Source organism: Hyla sarda, chromosome 5 (assembly GCF_029499605.1).
Source record: "Hyla sarda isolate aHylSar1 chromosome 5, aHylSar1.hap1, whole genome shotgun sequence".
Lineage (NCBI taxonomy): Eukaryota > Metazoa > Chordata > Amphibia > Anura > Hylidae > Hyla > Hyla sarda.
Genome location: NC_079193.1, coordinates 89,526,121 through 89,542,183, shown reverse-complemented (window position 1 = coordinate 89,542,183; position 16,063 = coordinate 89,526,121). Strand labels below are relative to the sequence as shown.

The following is a 16,063-nucleotide window of genomic DNA, read 5'->3' as shown; positions in this document are numbered from 1 at the left end:
AAGCTTTGGAGAAAAGTGCTTAGCTGTGCTCTTCTCCTGGCTCTGAACAACCGGACCCTGACCAATCAAACATTTGACATGTCAAACATTTTGTTTTTAAATGGTAGGTACAAAAAATGCAAATGCAACAGGGTAGTGTTGGCATATGTTGCACATAATATAAGTCAGCTGTATGTAAAATTTGGAAGGCTTATAAAAGGAAAACATATAGGTAGACCAAGGAAAATATCAAAGAGGCAGTACAGCAAACCAATATGCTGTAGCAAAATAATTTCAGAAAAGACAGTGCTAAACAAAACTAAACAAACAAAATAAAACAAAAAACACAGTAAAAAAATAGGTGGAACAGGAGCCCATGTTTGTATCAGAACTGCAAGAAGCTAGCTGAAATTAAATGGGATTTACAGATAGAAAGCTAATCAAAACCAGCACTAATACCTAAATAGAAGAAAATACATTACAGTGGGCAGTCATGGAGGGTTAAAGGGGTACTCTGCCGCTTGACTAGGGCATAAGATGTCTGATCGCAGGGATCCCACTGCTGGGGACCGCTGCGATCTCCCTGCTGCACCCGGCGTTCGGTTAGAGCGTTTAGTGCAGCACCGGAGGCTCGTGACATTACGGCCACGCCCTTCTGGTAATGTCACGACTAAGTCCCCTTAATGCAAGCCTATGGGAGGGTGCCGCAGCCGAGAACGGGGTGTTCCCCAGCGGCGGGACCCCCGCGATCACACAACTTATCCCCTATCCTTTGGATAGGGGATAAGGAGTCTAGGGGAAGAGTACCCCTTTAATGATTGGATTCATACGGTGTCCATTTTAGGACATCGTCAGTTGTCAGACGTAACTCCGTCCTCCGTCAGGGGAAACGGTGTCCCGCCTCCTCCCTCGCACCAATCGCCGTCCGTCTTCAGCCGCAACTCCGTCCTCCGTCATGTGAAGCGGCGTCCCGCCTCCTTCCTCGCACCAATCGCTGTCCTCCTTCAGCCACAACTCCATCCTCCCTCATCCGAAACTCTGTCATCCAAAACACTGTCATGCCTCAGACAGTTCTCCCTCAGACGCAACTTCCTTCCGCATAGCAGAGCCGACGCTGCACAGCATTGTATAGCAGAATCAAAACTGTGAAACTTGCACATGTATACTACAGATGCTACATGTGCTACAGAGTCTGTATAGCAGAGCCGACATTGAAAAGCGTGTACAGAAGAACCCGTGTAGCAGAGAGCCAACACTGACTCGGCTCTGCTACACGGCAGGAAAGTTTTTCGTCTGAGGGATGAAGGAGTTTCGGATGAGAGACTTAAGGATGACAAAGGAGGGAGGAGGGAGTTGCGACTGACGCCTGACGGAGATTGGCCCGAGGGAGGAGGCGGGATGCTGTTTCACCTGACGGAGGACGGAGTTACGTCTGATGACTGACGATGTCCTAAAATGGACATCGTAGAGGCAAGTGATATTCAGCATGAAGATGATGCTGGAACTTTTGTTTGGTATCATTCTAATGAAATATATAAAGATGACACCTTAAGAAAAGTGTCAGATTTCCCTTCTAATTTATGAAATGGGGTGGGGCAAAGAACCAGGGGAGTTGAGTTAATTGCCTCAACAGTTAATATACAGGTGGACATTGAAATTGTGGACACCCTTCTCATCTGACTGATAAAGAAAAAAATAGGTTAGGTGATAATGAAGTTAATTTTCAGGATGATCATGCTTTTTGCCACAAGGTGAAGAGTGTTAAAGTTTTTCTTCAGGAAAGGATTATAAACATAATGACATGGCCAGCAAACAGGCAATGACTCCAGTGTTGATGATTCCATATTTTTTTCTTCTACTAGATCTGGAAAGCATATGTCGATGATGTACAGTACTTTCTTGTATTGGAGATTTTTTTCTCGTTAAGCCAGAATATTTAACCATAAAAAGAAACATTGTTTTGTGTTATATACTTGATTTGTGCTCTATCTTGTGTTTTTTTCTTTACAAAGTGAAAAACATGATTGAACATCCTTCAAGTGTGATAATGTAAAAAAAAGGGCATATTTCTGTGTTTCACATATTATTAATGTGATCACATATAATTATATACACACAAGTTCTCCAGCTGGGAGTTGTTGGAATATTGACGGTATTACATAGTAATGGTGCAGATAATTGCATTTTAACACCATTTCCATCTACACACGAAATTAAAATATTAGGAGTTTTTTTTCTGCCAAAATTTATGTTATCAATGGTAAAATACAATTTATTTCTTTAAATTTAATTTACCCTAGATTTTTCTGGTCAACAGTCAAGAGGAGCTGGACAGGTTGGATATTGAGAACGCATTAGCATTTCGTAAGGACCGAAGATCTCTTTATTTTAGAGATTCAAATGGTTGGTTTCCTATACAGGTAAGGAACTAATATTTTGAAGTTATGTTATCTTATGTCATATTGCAGTCTTTTATCCTCATGACTTCTGCATTGCTAGCTTAGAGGCCTACATTGATTGTTAGTTTTAAAGTAGTACTCTGGGATAGGGGATTTTAGCAAATTTACCATTCTGCCAGGTATAAAAAAAATAAACATCTACTCACGTTCTGCCGCTCCCCTGGTGCCTCTGTTGTCCCACTGCGGTCCCCAGTGCGCTATTTAGGGGTTTCTTGTGGTCAATAGGTTGTGCTGCTGCTCAGTTATCACTGGCCGCAGCAATGTCCCACTTTGACCAGTGAGCGGCAATCTGACGTATTGAGCTCTCGCACCAGGAAGAAGACCCTGTCCCAGAGTACTCCTTTAAGAGTAAGTTCCAGGTTAGCAGGCATAAGTTCTGTGAGGATCAGGAGCTAAAGGGTCATGCCTAGAGTTGAACAAACTTTTGTAGATTGGTTCACGGCAAACAGGTTGTCAACAAACCAGCAATTAAATAAACCTCAAACCAAGTAGATAACACTACCTAAGAGCTCTAAAGCCCTGTATAACACTGCTAGGGTCACCTAGGAATGTATTCAATTAGTTGTAAAGTGGTATATATGTATGTTTAAACCCAAAAAATACAGGCAACTTGGCCTCAAATGCCTATTCCACGTTCACTCTCAACACTTTCAATGCATATTTATGTTAAACCCAGGTAGAAATACCAGAGAGAAATCCAAGCGGAAGTTACTCCAAAAAGAAAAAAGGATATCCAGTGAAAAGAAAAAGATAAAATAGCTTGATTAAACCCAGAAAGTACACGTAACTTGTCCTAAAATCCGTAATCCACTTTCACTATAAACAATTGTAATACTTATTTATGTTAAAATAAAGGTCATCCTACTGCTTTGCTCAGCTTACTTTGTATTGTAATGTGATAGCTTTTATGGGCTCATTCTGCAGTGACTCTGCTGGGATCTGTAGTGCACTAACTTGGCACAATACTGCAGGTGACAGGAGGTCACTGTCTTAGATCAGTCCACTGATCATTGTTTTCCCTTAAGTTCTGAGCAAGAACTGGTTTGCCGGTTCAGCTTGCTCATCCGTAGTCATGTCACAAATGTTAAAGGAGCCTCAGAGTTTAGGAGCAGTTAGTGGTTACTGTGAATGATAAAAATTGAGAGCGTATATGACAGGAAACAAATAGATGAATCCAGAATGCTAAGAGTACATGGGGAAGAGGCACAAGTAGGGAGATCATGAGATCAACCTTGTTTCTCAGCAGGAAGATGAAAAAAGCAATACAGTAATTTATTCTTAAATAATGCAAATGTTCGGTATCCTGATTTAAATGGGCATTATCACTTAAAAAAAACTTTTTATATGTTGAAGGGACATGTCAAAAGTTTTGATTGTTTGGGGTCTCAGGGCTGAGACCCCCACCAATTGCCAGAAATAGCCGGGAGAAGTGGGAGCTGAACATGTTCTCTCCCAGCATTGTCTGCGAATCTGAGACTGACTTTAATTGAAAGTCTATGGGACAGCCTCTTGTCCTGTGCACAAAGCCGATAGAAGTGTTGCACCCTTCTTCCCTCTTGTTCTAGCAGTTGATGGGGGTCTTAACACCCAAACCTCCACCAAACAAAAGTTTTGACATGTCTCTATGATATGTGAAAAGTTGTTTGAAGTGACAGGCACATATTTGTTAGGTTTATATTATATTGTAGATGTATGCTGCATACAACCTTACTAAATGGCAGTGCACTGAACATCTGGTTATTGTGTATTTGGTCTTTATTTTCAGCCAACATCTACCCTAGCTGATTCCAGTGGCACCTGTGGGGATGGCATAGTCCAACCAGGAGAAGAATGTGATGATGGTAATAGAATTGTCACTGACAGCTGTATTGGTAAGTGCATTGAATAAATAAAGCATAAACAGCATGCGCAGCCAACTCTCTCTCTCTCTGTGCAGCATCCCAACATGAGTGCTAAGCAATGTCCGCACAGTCAGACTCTCAGTATTCAGCTTGTAATGCTAAAATTTTCCTAATTTAACAGCAATGTCTGAGTCATTTAATTCTCTAGTATAGTCACTTACAATCGAAAACCCATTGTGTAGTGCAATAACCCAGTGAAGCCACTACACAATGTACAGAGCTGAGGCTTCTGGCTCTGCACATTGTTTATGTCAGGGTGCCGTGGCTCACGCAAACAGGTTATATTGTCAGGGATATTTGTCATTATGCTTTATGAGTAAGTGGTAACATCTGAGCATGGGATATTCACTGTGAACTTGTGCCATTTTTATTTTGATAATGGAGCCTTAATTCTTTATTAATAACATGGAAATCTATCAGGCATATACCTTGTAATAGACAAAGAGCAAAATGTGAGTGAGCAGATCCTCATGAAGGTTAAGTCTACGGGCGTAGCTGGAAACCACGGGGCCCAGTGAAAAAATTGCCCTGGGGCCCCCCTAACCCCTGCGCCAGGGCTAGGACTGGAACCAATATGAGACCCGGGCCTTTCAAAATAGGACTTTTTTAGTGAAGGTCCGACTGCTCGATCACCTCGGTGGATCTCCAGCTGTTGCACAGCTACAACTCCCATCTGGCATGGAGAGCCTCAGGCATTATGAGAGTTGTAGTTTTGTAACAGCTGGAGAGCCACAGATTGGGGTATATTGTTACCCATCATCACTACAGAATGTACAAGTGACTACAGAATTGATGGGACAGTCGGGAGAATACACAATGATATCCGTGACCTGAGTGATGTCTTCTCTGTAGTTGTTTCTTTTCTTCTCCATCTGGCCCAGACCGTGAATTCTTCCAGCTACATCTTCCTCCTGTCCTGATACCTGGACAATATTGGTTCCTCACTTTATCAGCAGATCCTCATCCTCTGTATAAAAACATTAATTATTATAATCCTGCCTCACACTGTGCCCCCCGAATATAACCCTGCAACACACTGCACCACCCTGAATACTGACACACACTGTACCATCTGAATATAATACTGCCACACACTGTACCCTCTAAATATAATACTTCCACACACTGTGCACCATGAATACTGCCAGACAATGTACCCTATAAATATAATACTGCCACACATTGTGCCCTCTGTATATAACCCTGCTACACTCTGTGCCTGTAAGAATACTGTCACACACTGTTTCCTCTCAGGTCAGCTGAATCCCACCCCCTCTGTCCTCCTCCTCCAAACTCCTCTGCCCCCCCCCAGACCCCTATGTCTTCTCTACTCTCCTCCCTTGGCACCTCTTCCCCCCCTCCTCAGACCCCTAAGTCCTCTTCACATCTCTCTGCCCTCCTCCTCAGACCCCCAAGTCCTCTGTATGCTCCTCTGCCCTCCTCCCCAGACCCCCAAGTCCTCTCTGTGCTCCTCTGCCCCCTCCCCAGACCACCAAGTCCTCTCCAAACTCCTTTGCCCCCTCCACAAACCCATACATCCTCTCTACACTCCTTTGCCCTCGTCCCTAGTCACCTCTTCCCACCCTCCTCAGACCGCTGTGTCCTCTCCACACTCCTCTGCCCCCTCTCCAGACCCCTAAGTCCTCTTCACACTCCTGTAAGTCCTCTCCAGGCTCCAATAGATTTGTATATAATAGGTGTGTATGATGTGTGTATGTATGATTTGTGTGTGTATATGATGTGTTTGTATGTATGTATGATAGATGTGTACATCATAGATGTGTGTATATGATAGATGTATGTATGATAGATGTGTGTATGCATGTATCATATATATGTGATCTATCATACATACACACAAACCTATCATATACACACACACATCTATCAGTCTCGGTCATGGCCTCCGCACACCCTCCTCACAGTATCCCTGCCCTGGCTCAGTTTACTTGGGGCCAGGGACTGGCCCAGATTAAGGCCCTCTTTAGTGCCACAAGAGAAGGGGGTCTTGCGGGGAGGAGATTGGCCAGAGCCACATTTGTTTATTTAAAATGGACGGCCCCTGGAACAGGCCGGGCTGGCCCATATCCACCCACCCCGTCATGTGTATGTGGCAAGACAAAGAGGCCCAGTTGCAAAAGCGACCACTACAGCCTCTATATCTATGCTGCAGGTTGGGTCCATTCCTTCTCAGGTGAACATATAAAGAATGAAAAAGCTAATATCTTTCCTATCTCGATTTGCAAAATTCCATTGAGAAAATTCTTAAAGCAATCAAACATTTGCAAATAGTTTTGCTTCAACAAAGATTTTCAATATTTAAAGGAATTGTCAAAGACTTTTTGTAAAGGCAGTGGCTAAAAATAAGGGATATCTGGTGTAAAATTTTTTTTTTTTTTAGGAATGCCTATGGGTGCTGGAAAAAAAAAATAACCCATACTCACCATATCCCCTTCTACTATTGTTGCCTACAGCACCCAGCCCTCACTCATCGCCATCTCTTTGGCTGCATTCACCCTTCATTTTTACATTACGGGTGCCGGATGCGGCTGGGGGAGGGGCAAACTGGGCTCTCCTGTACCCCAACTGGACCAGCACTGAAATCCATTTACTTTAATGAGCCGATCGGAGTGAAACGGTGACTCTGGTCGGCTCATTTTTGACCCGTATCCGTTTTTGTGACCGGGCCTAAAACCGTAGTATACTACGGTTTTAGGTTCGGTCAGGAAACCGCATGCAGCCTTACTGCTTCTGATGACATGCCAATCCTGGACTACACAACCAGGCACTACACACTTATCACTGGCTGAGACGGGTCACCACTGCGGTCAGTGATTGGCTGAGCGTGCAGTTGCTGCAGGGGTGGCATGTCATTGGAAGCAGAGAATAATCAGAGATCTGGCACTGGTTATTTTTCATTTTAACATCATCCAGAGGAATTGTTAAAGAAGTTTGTCCCTGGAAAATCCCTTTAAAATCTGTTTATTAATAACCCATTAAATTATGTAAAGTATATTTAGTGCATTAAAAATTATTATAGAATCATAATCTGGTTCACCATAGGGTATATATATTAACTGAAAGACTTAACACTCAACCATTTTTAGCAATGATGTTAATAGACAGATAAACCCTGACGTGATTATTGCCAAAATAAAGCTCTTAAAACAACTTTGCTATGGTATCAACCTCAACCAACCCACATATTACCAGCTGTATGATATCAGTGTCGCCAAGGATATTATATACGTATGACATTTGCAAAAGGCACTATCCTTCCACATGATATATTACTGCAATAAGATGTAACAAAGTCACTGCCAATATTTCTGAGCAGAAGGTTGTAGACACTGCAGATACTCTCCTTCACACTGTTCAGCTGCATTTGGTTTGTGTTCTAACAGAATTAATGGCTTTAGGTTTGTCTGAAAAGCTGGATAAAATTAGATCTACTCTAAATAAAGGAAGAATGATCATTGTGTATTGCTCAAACATGCATGTAGGTATCTAGAATCCAATTCCCTCCCTGCTCTACTGAAATAACCAACACATCTGACTGACCTAACTGTGTGAATTTTATGGAAAATTTTAACCCGAAAATGTAAAGTTGCCCCTATGTAAGTAAATTGGACGTTAGAGTGGAAGTCACATTTTGGTATTCATGTTTTGAAGATACAGTTTTCTGTTTCAATGTGGTGACCATTTTTGCAGAGGTGATCACATGACGTGCCACCACATTGATTTGCATTAGCTTTTCAGAATCCATTGATAATGCAACAGCATTTCCTGGTGCTACTTTTTAATAAATAGTCACTGAAATAAACCTGAAAATGTTTAAGCCCTGACATGCAAATAATCCATTGTCAGTGTCAGTCTACAGATAACACATGAAGTGATGATAACGTGTTTTCTTCCGTAGAATGCAAGCGGGCCTACTGTGGGGATGGCTATCGACAAGAGGGGGTGGAGGAATGTGATGACAAAGACTTTGGCTATCAGTCCTGCAGAACATATCTCCCAGGGTATGTAGCATCAAACCTCTTAACTTTTATAAGAACAAATCTTTCAGTTATAAGGTAGGACTAATTTTTACTTCTTATAAATTAGAACAATTAATAATGTTAGTCATAGGATGACTGTTAAAGTGTTACTTTATTTTTATTTTTTTATTTTTTTGACATATTACACAGACATATCAAGTTTTCACTGGTCTAGGTCTGGGTTTTCAGACCCCTATCAGTCGCTAGATAGAGTTGGAAGAAGGACTGAGCGCTTCACTCCCTTGCGCACTGCTCTGCCTGACTTGCATAAGATGGCTCCATTGTAAGTCTATGAATCCCATTGAGTTGGGGAAAGCAGAGAGTCTGGGAGTGAAGAACTCAGCCACGCTCTTCTTATGTCTCTATCTAGTGATTGGTGGGGGATTGACCCATCAAAACTTTTGACATGACTGTGTTACATGTCAAAAATTTTTTTTATTTTTTTTATGACATTAATTTTCATGCAGTTGGTGTGTACCCGAATGTCTGTACATCAATGGATATACTATAAATGTCACAATTGGAATACCTCTTTAGGGTACGTTCACACATACAGGATCATGTGCAGATTTGATGCGCAGGATTTGTAACTGCAGATTAGAAGTTGTGCTCAGTCATGTAGTTTACATTGCAATCTGCAGCAGAAAATCCTGCGCATCAAATCTTCATACGTGTAAAAGTACCCTTAACAATATACAGTGAGGGTCTATTCACATGCACAGTATTCTGCACAGATTTCATGCGCAGGATTTCAAGCTGTGTTCAGTTTACATTGAAATCTGCAGCAGAAAATCCTGCGCATCAAATCTGTACAGAATACTGTACATGTGAATAGACCATGAAAGTACATGTACTGATTAGAGGAACAAAGAGAGATGGATCCAGCTCGTGCAGATAAAAGGTTTTTAATCCATAAAACAAGGAGGATACAAGTAACGCATTTCAAGCGCTGAATGCGCTCTTAGTCATACAATTTCTGCATAGTACATGCGGGTTTATATAGGTGGGGAGCAATTCCGGTCGATCACAGACCATGTGACCGGCAGGAGTTAACCCCTTGCACATAGATATAATATGGTATAGACAAATAGAAAAATGCATAAATAATTGAAACACAGAATATATGTATAACAATATGATCCAGGTGAGGAAAACATAGGAAAGAAAAACTTGAGATTACAGTAGGAAAATAATAAGAAAACAAATAAACAAAGTAGCAGACATGTTCAAGAACCGGGGATGTCACAGGAGTAAACGGAAGATGTATCACATATGAATAATGTTGATATATGTAGTTTACTATTCATAACCAGCGGGGTGAGCTGGTCTTCATCTTACCTTCACTTACATGTACTGATTATTATGTATTGACAAAGTATAGTCAACTTTACCATTCTTTTCATGATGATCTCATACCAAAAATTAAAAGTAGTTTATTGTAAATGTTTTAAAATTGACAATTTTTTGTCTTTTTGGTATGACTTATAAGACAGCATCAACCACAACCCAGAAGGCAGCCTAGACTGCTACAAAGACATCTTTGTTCTGATTATGTTGTTTCTCTTCCCTCCCTATAGATCTTATGGACAACTGCGATGCACAACTTATTGCTATATTGACTCTACACAGTGTCGATATTTTACATGAGGTAGACATAGAAAAGAGAGAATGATTCACGATGTCACAAATACATCAGGTGCTATCGTACAAGAAATTCAACAAGACTAAGCAAAATGCTAAACTTAAAGTCTGAATGAAGAATAATCTGCTGCTGATGGCTTTATAAGAATTGTTACAATTATGTCTGACTGGAAGAAATTGGACCACTGCATCTTGTCTTAATAGACCATGCCAAACAATACTCGCCAGAAAAGCTTGTGCACAGGAAACTCACAGGACAAACTGCTGGGACAGCAACTTTCACACATCTGGAATATTGTATTAATAAGACAACATTACCTCGACTTAGCACTGTTATATGTGGAAATCAGACTTTTTTATTTTATTTTTTTCTGCCAATTGCAATTGTGAAAACCAAACATACTCTGACTTGTGTTGTTTTTAAAGAACACTAACCTCTTAATAACAATAATCATAATGTGAAAATGGAACGTACTGTATAGACTTTGTCAATCAGAATTATAGAAATGGAAAAAAATGGGGCTCCTCTTTCTTTGGTGCACATAGGCAGGAAATGAGAAGACGAGAAATGGGATTACTGGGAAGGAAGGCTGCATGGAGCCGAGAATCAGGTCCTTGCCTTTTCATGTGGTCGAGTTGGACAAAGCATTGTAGACCAAAGACTCTACAAAGTTGTGTGATGCACAAATTGTGCTTATGTTAGCAGCTTCTTAACCCAAGTACTAGGTCTAGAGACAAAACAACTGCATTTATAGGGTGACTAAGTATAGCCACAGTATTGGCAGTTATACTTAACATGGCGGAAAATAAAAAATGTTAATAATAGCAAAGAATATAATAAATTTAGGTGAATTAAATATTTTATAACTAATTATATGTATATAAGTAGTATAACCCAGCAAATAATTCTAACTATACTTTCTTGCTGCCTAAACATGATTACATAGAACACATGATGCTATAAATCAGTCATCTGTTATCATTAAAGGGCTTGTCCAGGGTAGGATTCAGATAAACATGTCTGCTTTGTTTCTTGAATGCCAGTTTTGTGCACAGCTTGGATGTGGTATTGCAATTCCATACATAGTCCATGGGCAAGAATGGCTCTTTCTGGAGAAAAAACAGACCCGTTTTTCTAGTCCTGAGCAACCGCTTTAAATTTCTTATATGCTCATTTTTTTTGGTTTCCTCACATTTTTTGCTGCTCCAGTGATTCACTTTTTTTATTACCTTACTTTTACCAACGTATCAGTCATATGTTTTGCAGTGTCCTAGTGTTGTCATAGTTTTGTATAATGTCGGACAGTCTTGGCTCCACGTCTGTTTGGCAGGTTCCAAATATCCCTGTATTGTGCATACGCTGTGAAATTGCAATTGATGTACATGCTGCCTGTTGTATGAACATTTATTTATTCAATATATCAAGGTTTGACTTGACTAAAGAGCTCTAGACTGTTAAATGTAGACTTTCAAACAATGTTCTAATCCCTGCCTGATCCCACCACATATGGGTCCCTTTACAGAAACTCAAGTTGTAAAATTTGTAATAGCAGGTGAAGAATTGACGTGCATGTCTTTACAGATCTGGTGACAGCATCTAAACCACAAAATCAAAAAGTAATGAAATGCAAAGAAGATGCATTAATATATGTAGTGTATGTATGCATTTATGTCATTGTTATCAACTGAAATCTTCCTTACCTGCATGTCCTTACCTGCATCCCCAATAAAATAAAACAAGCTGCTGTTTGGTGTCTCATTCTCATTTTTCTCTAATACTGCCATTTCAACCTATTGCATTCATTTGGTAGGATCTTATACTTGTTCTCAATGATTTTAGAATGATGGGCATAATATGATCTTTATGCAGCCTGTTAAGCACATGCAATAAGGCAGATTTACTGTTGTAGATGCAGGAGAATTCTGGCACAATTTGCACAAAAAAACGGTCTTCATGACCACACTTATTGTGTGTTTTAGACACCTTTTTTAACACTTGTGCGCCTTGCTTGCAAGAAGGTTGGCTTGCCTGGAAAGGGTGTGACATTCAGTAAATAGGCTATGGCTTTCATGTGACATGTTGGGTAAAACGGTGAACTAAAACCATAGCCCATCCTTTCCATCTCACCAACCTATGTATTTGTCTAAATATCATTCATTAGCTATATATAGCAGTTTTCCTCTTATTTCAGCTTTCATGGACAAATACCTGTGCAACATTTATAAATACACCCTGATTTGGGCACATGGGGATTGTAAAGGGAGTCCCTTACCCTGACCTCTCCATCCAGAGAGTACGGCTGTTGTCAAGAGGAGCATGTAGTGCATGGTCCTTTCTATCTGCTTACAGCAATGTCCCAATACCCTCATCCCAGCTATTAAAGTATGAGGTTATTGTGTGGCAAGGACTCGCTCTCGAAAGTCTAAATCTGTATCTGAGTTAACATTGCTCTCTATTGACACCACTAGTGACCTTTCCTGACACGGTTCCTGCTAGAAGAGTATTCTGAGTGAGTTGTAACCAGGTTTAACCCGTTTTTCTTGGTTAGAACCAATCACTGCAAATGTATGTAAGGAAAATGTTTTTAGGCCTAGATAGTAACCAGTTTTAAAACCTGCTACAAGCAAGTCTGGTTCCAGTTGCTAGAATGTAGAGATCTAGGTCAGATCATGGTGATCATGGCACTATTTAATGTTTAAGAAACTTTCACCCAAGACTGTCTCCAGTTCCGTCATATTCAAAATTCTGGTTACTGCTTCAAAAAGTAGAATTGTCTAGTCAGAAGAGGCAGAAGCAATGACTCTTCTGACGATCTGCAGCTCAAGTGCCCCTGAAGACCCATATTCTTCTGGCATTAATCTGTTTGGCTTCCTGCTTCCACAGCACATGCTCTGACTCATTCCTACAATCCTCATAATCCCCTGCACATATTTCCCTGCTCTATGAGCCATGCTCGGCCAATCACGCCAAAGCACGTTCACGTAACGACTATGGAAGACATGGACAGTGCTGAGTCTGAGTCTGATTTATCAAAAGAGGAAAAGTTGATCAGTTGCCCATAGCAACCAATCAGATCGCTTCTTTCATTTTTCACAGGCCTCTTTAAAAATAAAAGAAGCAATCTGGTTGCTATGAGCAACTGGTCAACTTTTCCTCTGAAAAAGTTTTGATAAATCTCTCCCTTCCTAAACTGTGGTAGAAAAGTCGCAAATATACGAATATGTTCAAAAGATGACCCAACAGGTTAGCAAGACCACCCACCCTGTCATATGCGAGACTACTGTTTAATTTTGACAGCGATACTACTATCCTCAACTAGCCTTAACTACTCCACCAATCCTCCTTGAGGGCACACTAGTTTAATGTTAATCTTCCCCTGCAGTGGCCGCCCACAATGTAACAGCAGTAACAGATCAGTGCCATGTGCTGTAATACATTATGGATATTTCATTAGCTAAACACAGATGAATATCAAGTGTCAAGATGTCACTTCACCATGCAAGTCACCAAAGTTGGCTCTGTATAGATGTTGAGTCAGCTCTTTCTACTCCAGAGCCACTCCATAATTGAAAACACTTGGGTTAAATCGATAGTAGAAGCTAACATAAGAAACTTTAAAATATATCTTATTAGAGAAAAATGCTTATTTTTCCTCTTTAAAAGCTCACTACACAAAACCCACCCAACCCCCCCTTCTGGTAAACTGTTATTCAGTTCATTTCTGTCCAGTCTTTACAAGACAATTTAACAGCTCACTGGAGTATCTAGTTACATGCTACCTATACAAGTCTATAGAAGGGGTGAAAATTGTCAGGAGGGGAAGTAAGTTCAAAGAGAAGAGGCGGAATGTGTCTTTACAAACAAAGAAGAGCAAGATCTCCTGTATGTGCAGTGTATTGCAGGCACCATAGATTTTAGGCCCCACCCACTAGCTCAGGAAGAATTCAAAATTAGACATGTTACTCTGGTGAAAAATGGCATCTACAAGTTATATAAATGTCCAGAAATCCAGTAGTGCAACTTCTCATGTACACATACACAGGGCTGTTATTCTGAAAGGTCACCTGAAATTACACTAATACAAGCACCTCCAATTATCAGCTTATTACAGGTATAGTCAGAAATGGCCAACCACAACAGATTGTAGCCCATTTAATTTAAAGACAGTTAAATAGGCTTCAACATCCTCCACCTTAGGCTATGTTCACACAGTTGAATGTCCGCATGGGAACTTTTCATGAGGACATTCCACCTACACCGGAGCGCCGGCAGGACCGCTCGGAAATGTGCCGTCTCATTGACAGCAATGCATTTCCATGCAGACTCCGCAGAAAGAATAGACAATACTATTCTTTCTGTGGATGCCGGAATCTGAATTTCTTGCATGGAAACTCTGCCATGTGCAGTGCAGAAGAATCCCATTAAAATCAATGGCACTCTGCTGCTGCAGAATGTCCATGCAAAATTCGTCTGCAGAGTTCTGCAACGAAATTCAATTGTGTGAACATAGCCTTAGACATTTTCTGCAATGCAGTTTGTACTTTTGCCAGCATCCTCCACTATATGTAGGACAGAGCCCTTCAAACAGCAAGCAAACAGACCTAAACAAGCAGGTGTCACAGTAATAAAGCAAGAAGTGCCACATGCAGCACGCAGTATAACAGAAACTTAAATCTCCTCCATATTAGGTTCTTAAATATAAACTTCTCAGCTCCTCACCTAAAACTACATTCAGGTGCATTCAGTCCCAAAGTCAGTCTTTTTGGTGCAGTGTATCCAACAGCACTCCAACCAACACACACACACACCAGAACAAGACTATAGGAGTGGCTTTATCTACAGAGCCTTCAGTTTGTTTTTTTTGATATACCATATTTTCCGATGTATAAGACGACCCCCAAATTTTACAGTTAAAATATAGAGTTTGGGATATACTCGCCGTATAAGACTACCCCTCTAGGTACTACCCACATTAATTGTCAGCATAGTTGCCCCACATTAGGTTGTCAGCATAGTTCCTCCCTCCCCACATTAGGATGTCAGCATAGTTCCCCCCACATTAGGTTGTCAGCATAGTTCCTCCCTCCCCACATTAGGCTGGCAGTATAGTTCCCTCCACATTAGGTTGTCAGCATAGTTCCCCCCACATTAGGTTGGCAGCATAGTTCCCCCACATTAGGTTGGCAGTATAGTTCCCCCCCCCACATTAGGTTGGCAGCATAGTTCCCCCCCCACATTAGTTTGGCAGTATAGTCCCCCCCCCACATTAGGTTGTCAGCATAGTTCCCCCCACATTAGGTTGTCAGCATAGTTCCCCCCACATTAGGTTGTCAGCATAGTTCCCCCCACATTAGGTTGTCAGCATAGTTCCTCTCTCCCCACATTAGGCTGGCAGTATAGTTCCCTCCACATTAGGTTGTCAGCATAGTTCCCCCCACATTAGGTTGTCAGCATAGTCCCCCCCCCCCACATTAGGTTGGCAGCATAGTTCCCCCCCCCCCACATTAGTTTGGCAGTATAGTCCCCCCCCCACATTAGGTTGTCAGCATAGTTTCCCCCCACATTAGGTTGGCGGTATAGTTCCCCCCCCCCCACATTAGGTTGGCAGTATAGTTCCCCCCACATTAAGTTGGCAGTATAGTTCCCCCACATTAGGTTGGCAGCATAGTTCCTCCACATTAGGTTGGCAGTATAGTTCCCCCCACATTTGGTAGGCAGTGGCCCCCACAGACATACAGCCTTCAGCCATATAGAGTGTATGGCTGGAGGCTGTATGTCTGTGTACAGCCCCACTTCAGTGCTCCGACCACTGCTCCTCCGGTCCAGGGTCATAATCTACTGCAATGGCCTATAGGGTTCAAGGGTTGAAAAGTCATCTTATACGCCGGAAAATTCATTTTAACAATATGAGAACAAACTCAGGATAATTCCCTGAGAGCGAAAAGAAAGAAAAAAAAACATACAATGATGTTTATCAAATGAGTAGCAAGAATACATCATACAGACGAATCGCCAAAACTCCCGCCCACTAGGTAGTTTCCA

The 16,063-nt window shown here is 41.3% G+C and overlaps 1 protein-coding gene across 2 annotated transcripts in view; it reads left to right on the top strand.

The window, feature by feature from the left end:
- COLQ (collagen like tail subunit of asymmetric acetylcholinesterase) overlaps nucleotides 1-11,766 on the top strand; it is a 131,499-nt gene extending 119,733 nt beyond the window's left edge. For both annotated transcript variants that reach the window (XM_056519909.1, XM_056519910.1), the window contains 4 exons: nucleotides 2,280-2,399; nucleotides 4,204-4,309; nucleotides 8,259-8,361; nucleotides 9,957-11,766. In XM_056519909.1, coding sequence (XP_056375884.1) covers nucleotides 2,280-2,399; nucleotides 4,204-4,309; nucleotides 8,259-8,361; nucleotides 9,957-10,026 — 399 coding nt within the window. In that variant the 3' untranslated portion in view covers nucleotides 10,027-11,766. The remainder of the gene's footprint in view (nucleotides 1-2,279; nucleotides 2,400-4,203; nucleotides 4,310-8,258; nucleotides 8,362-9,956) is intronic.
- The last annotated feature ends 4,297 nt before the right edge of the window (nucleotides 11,767-16,063 follow it).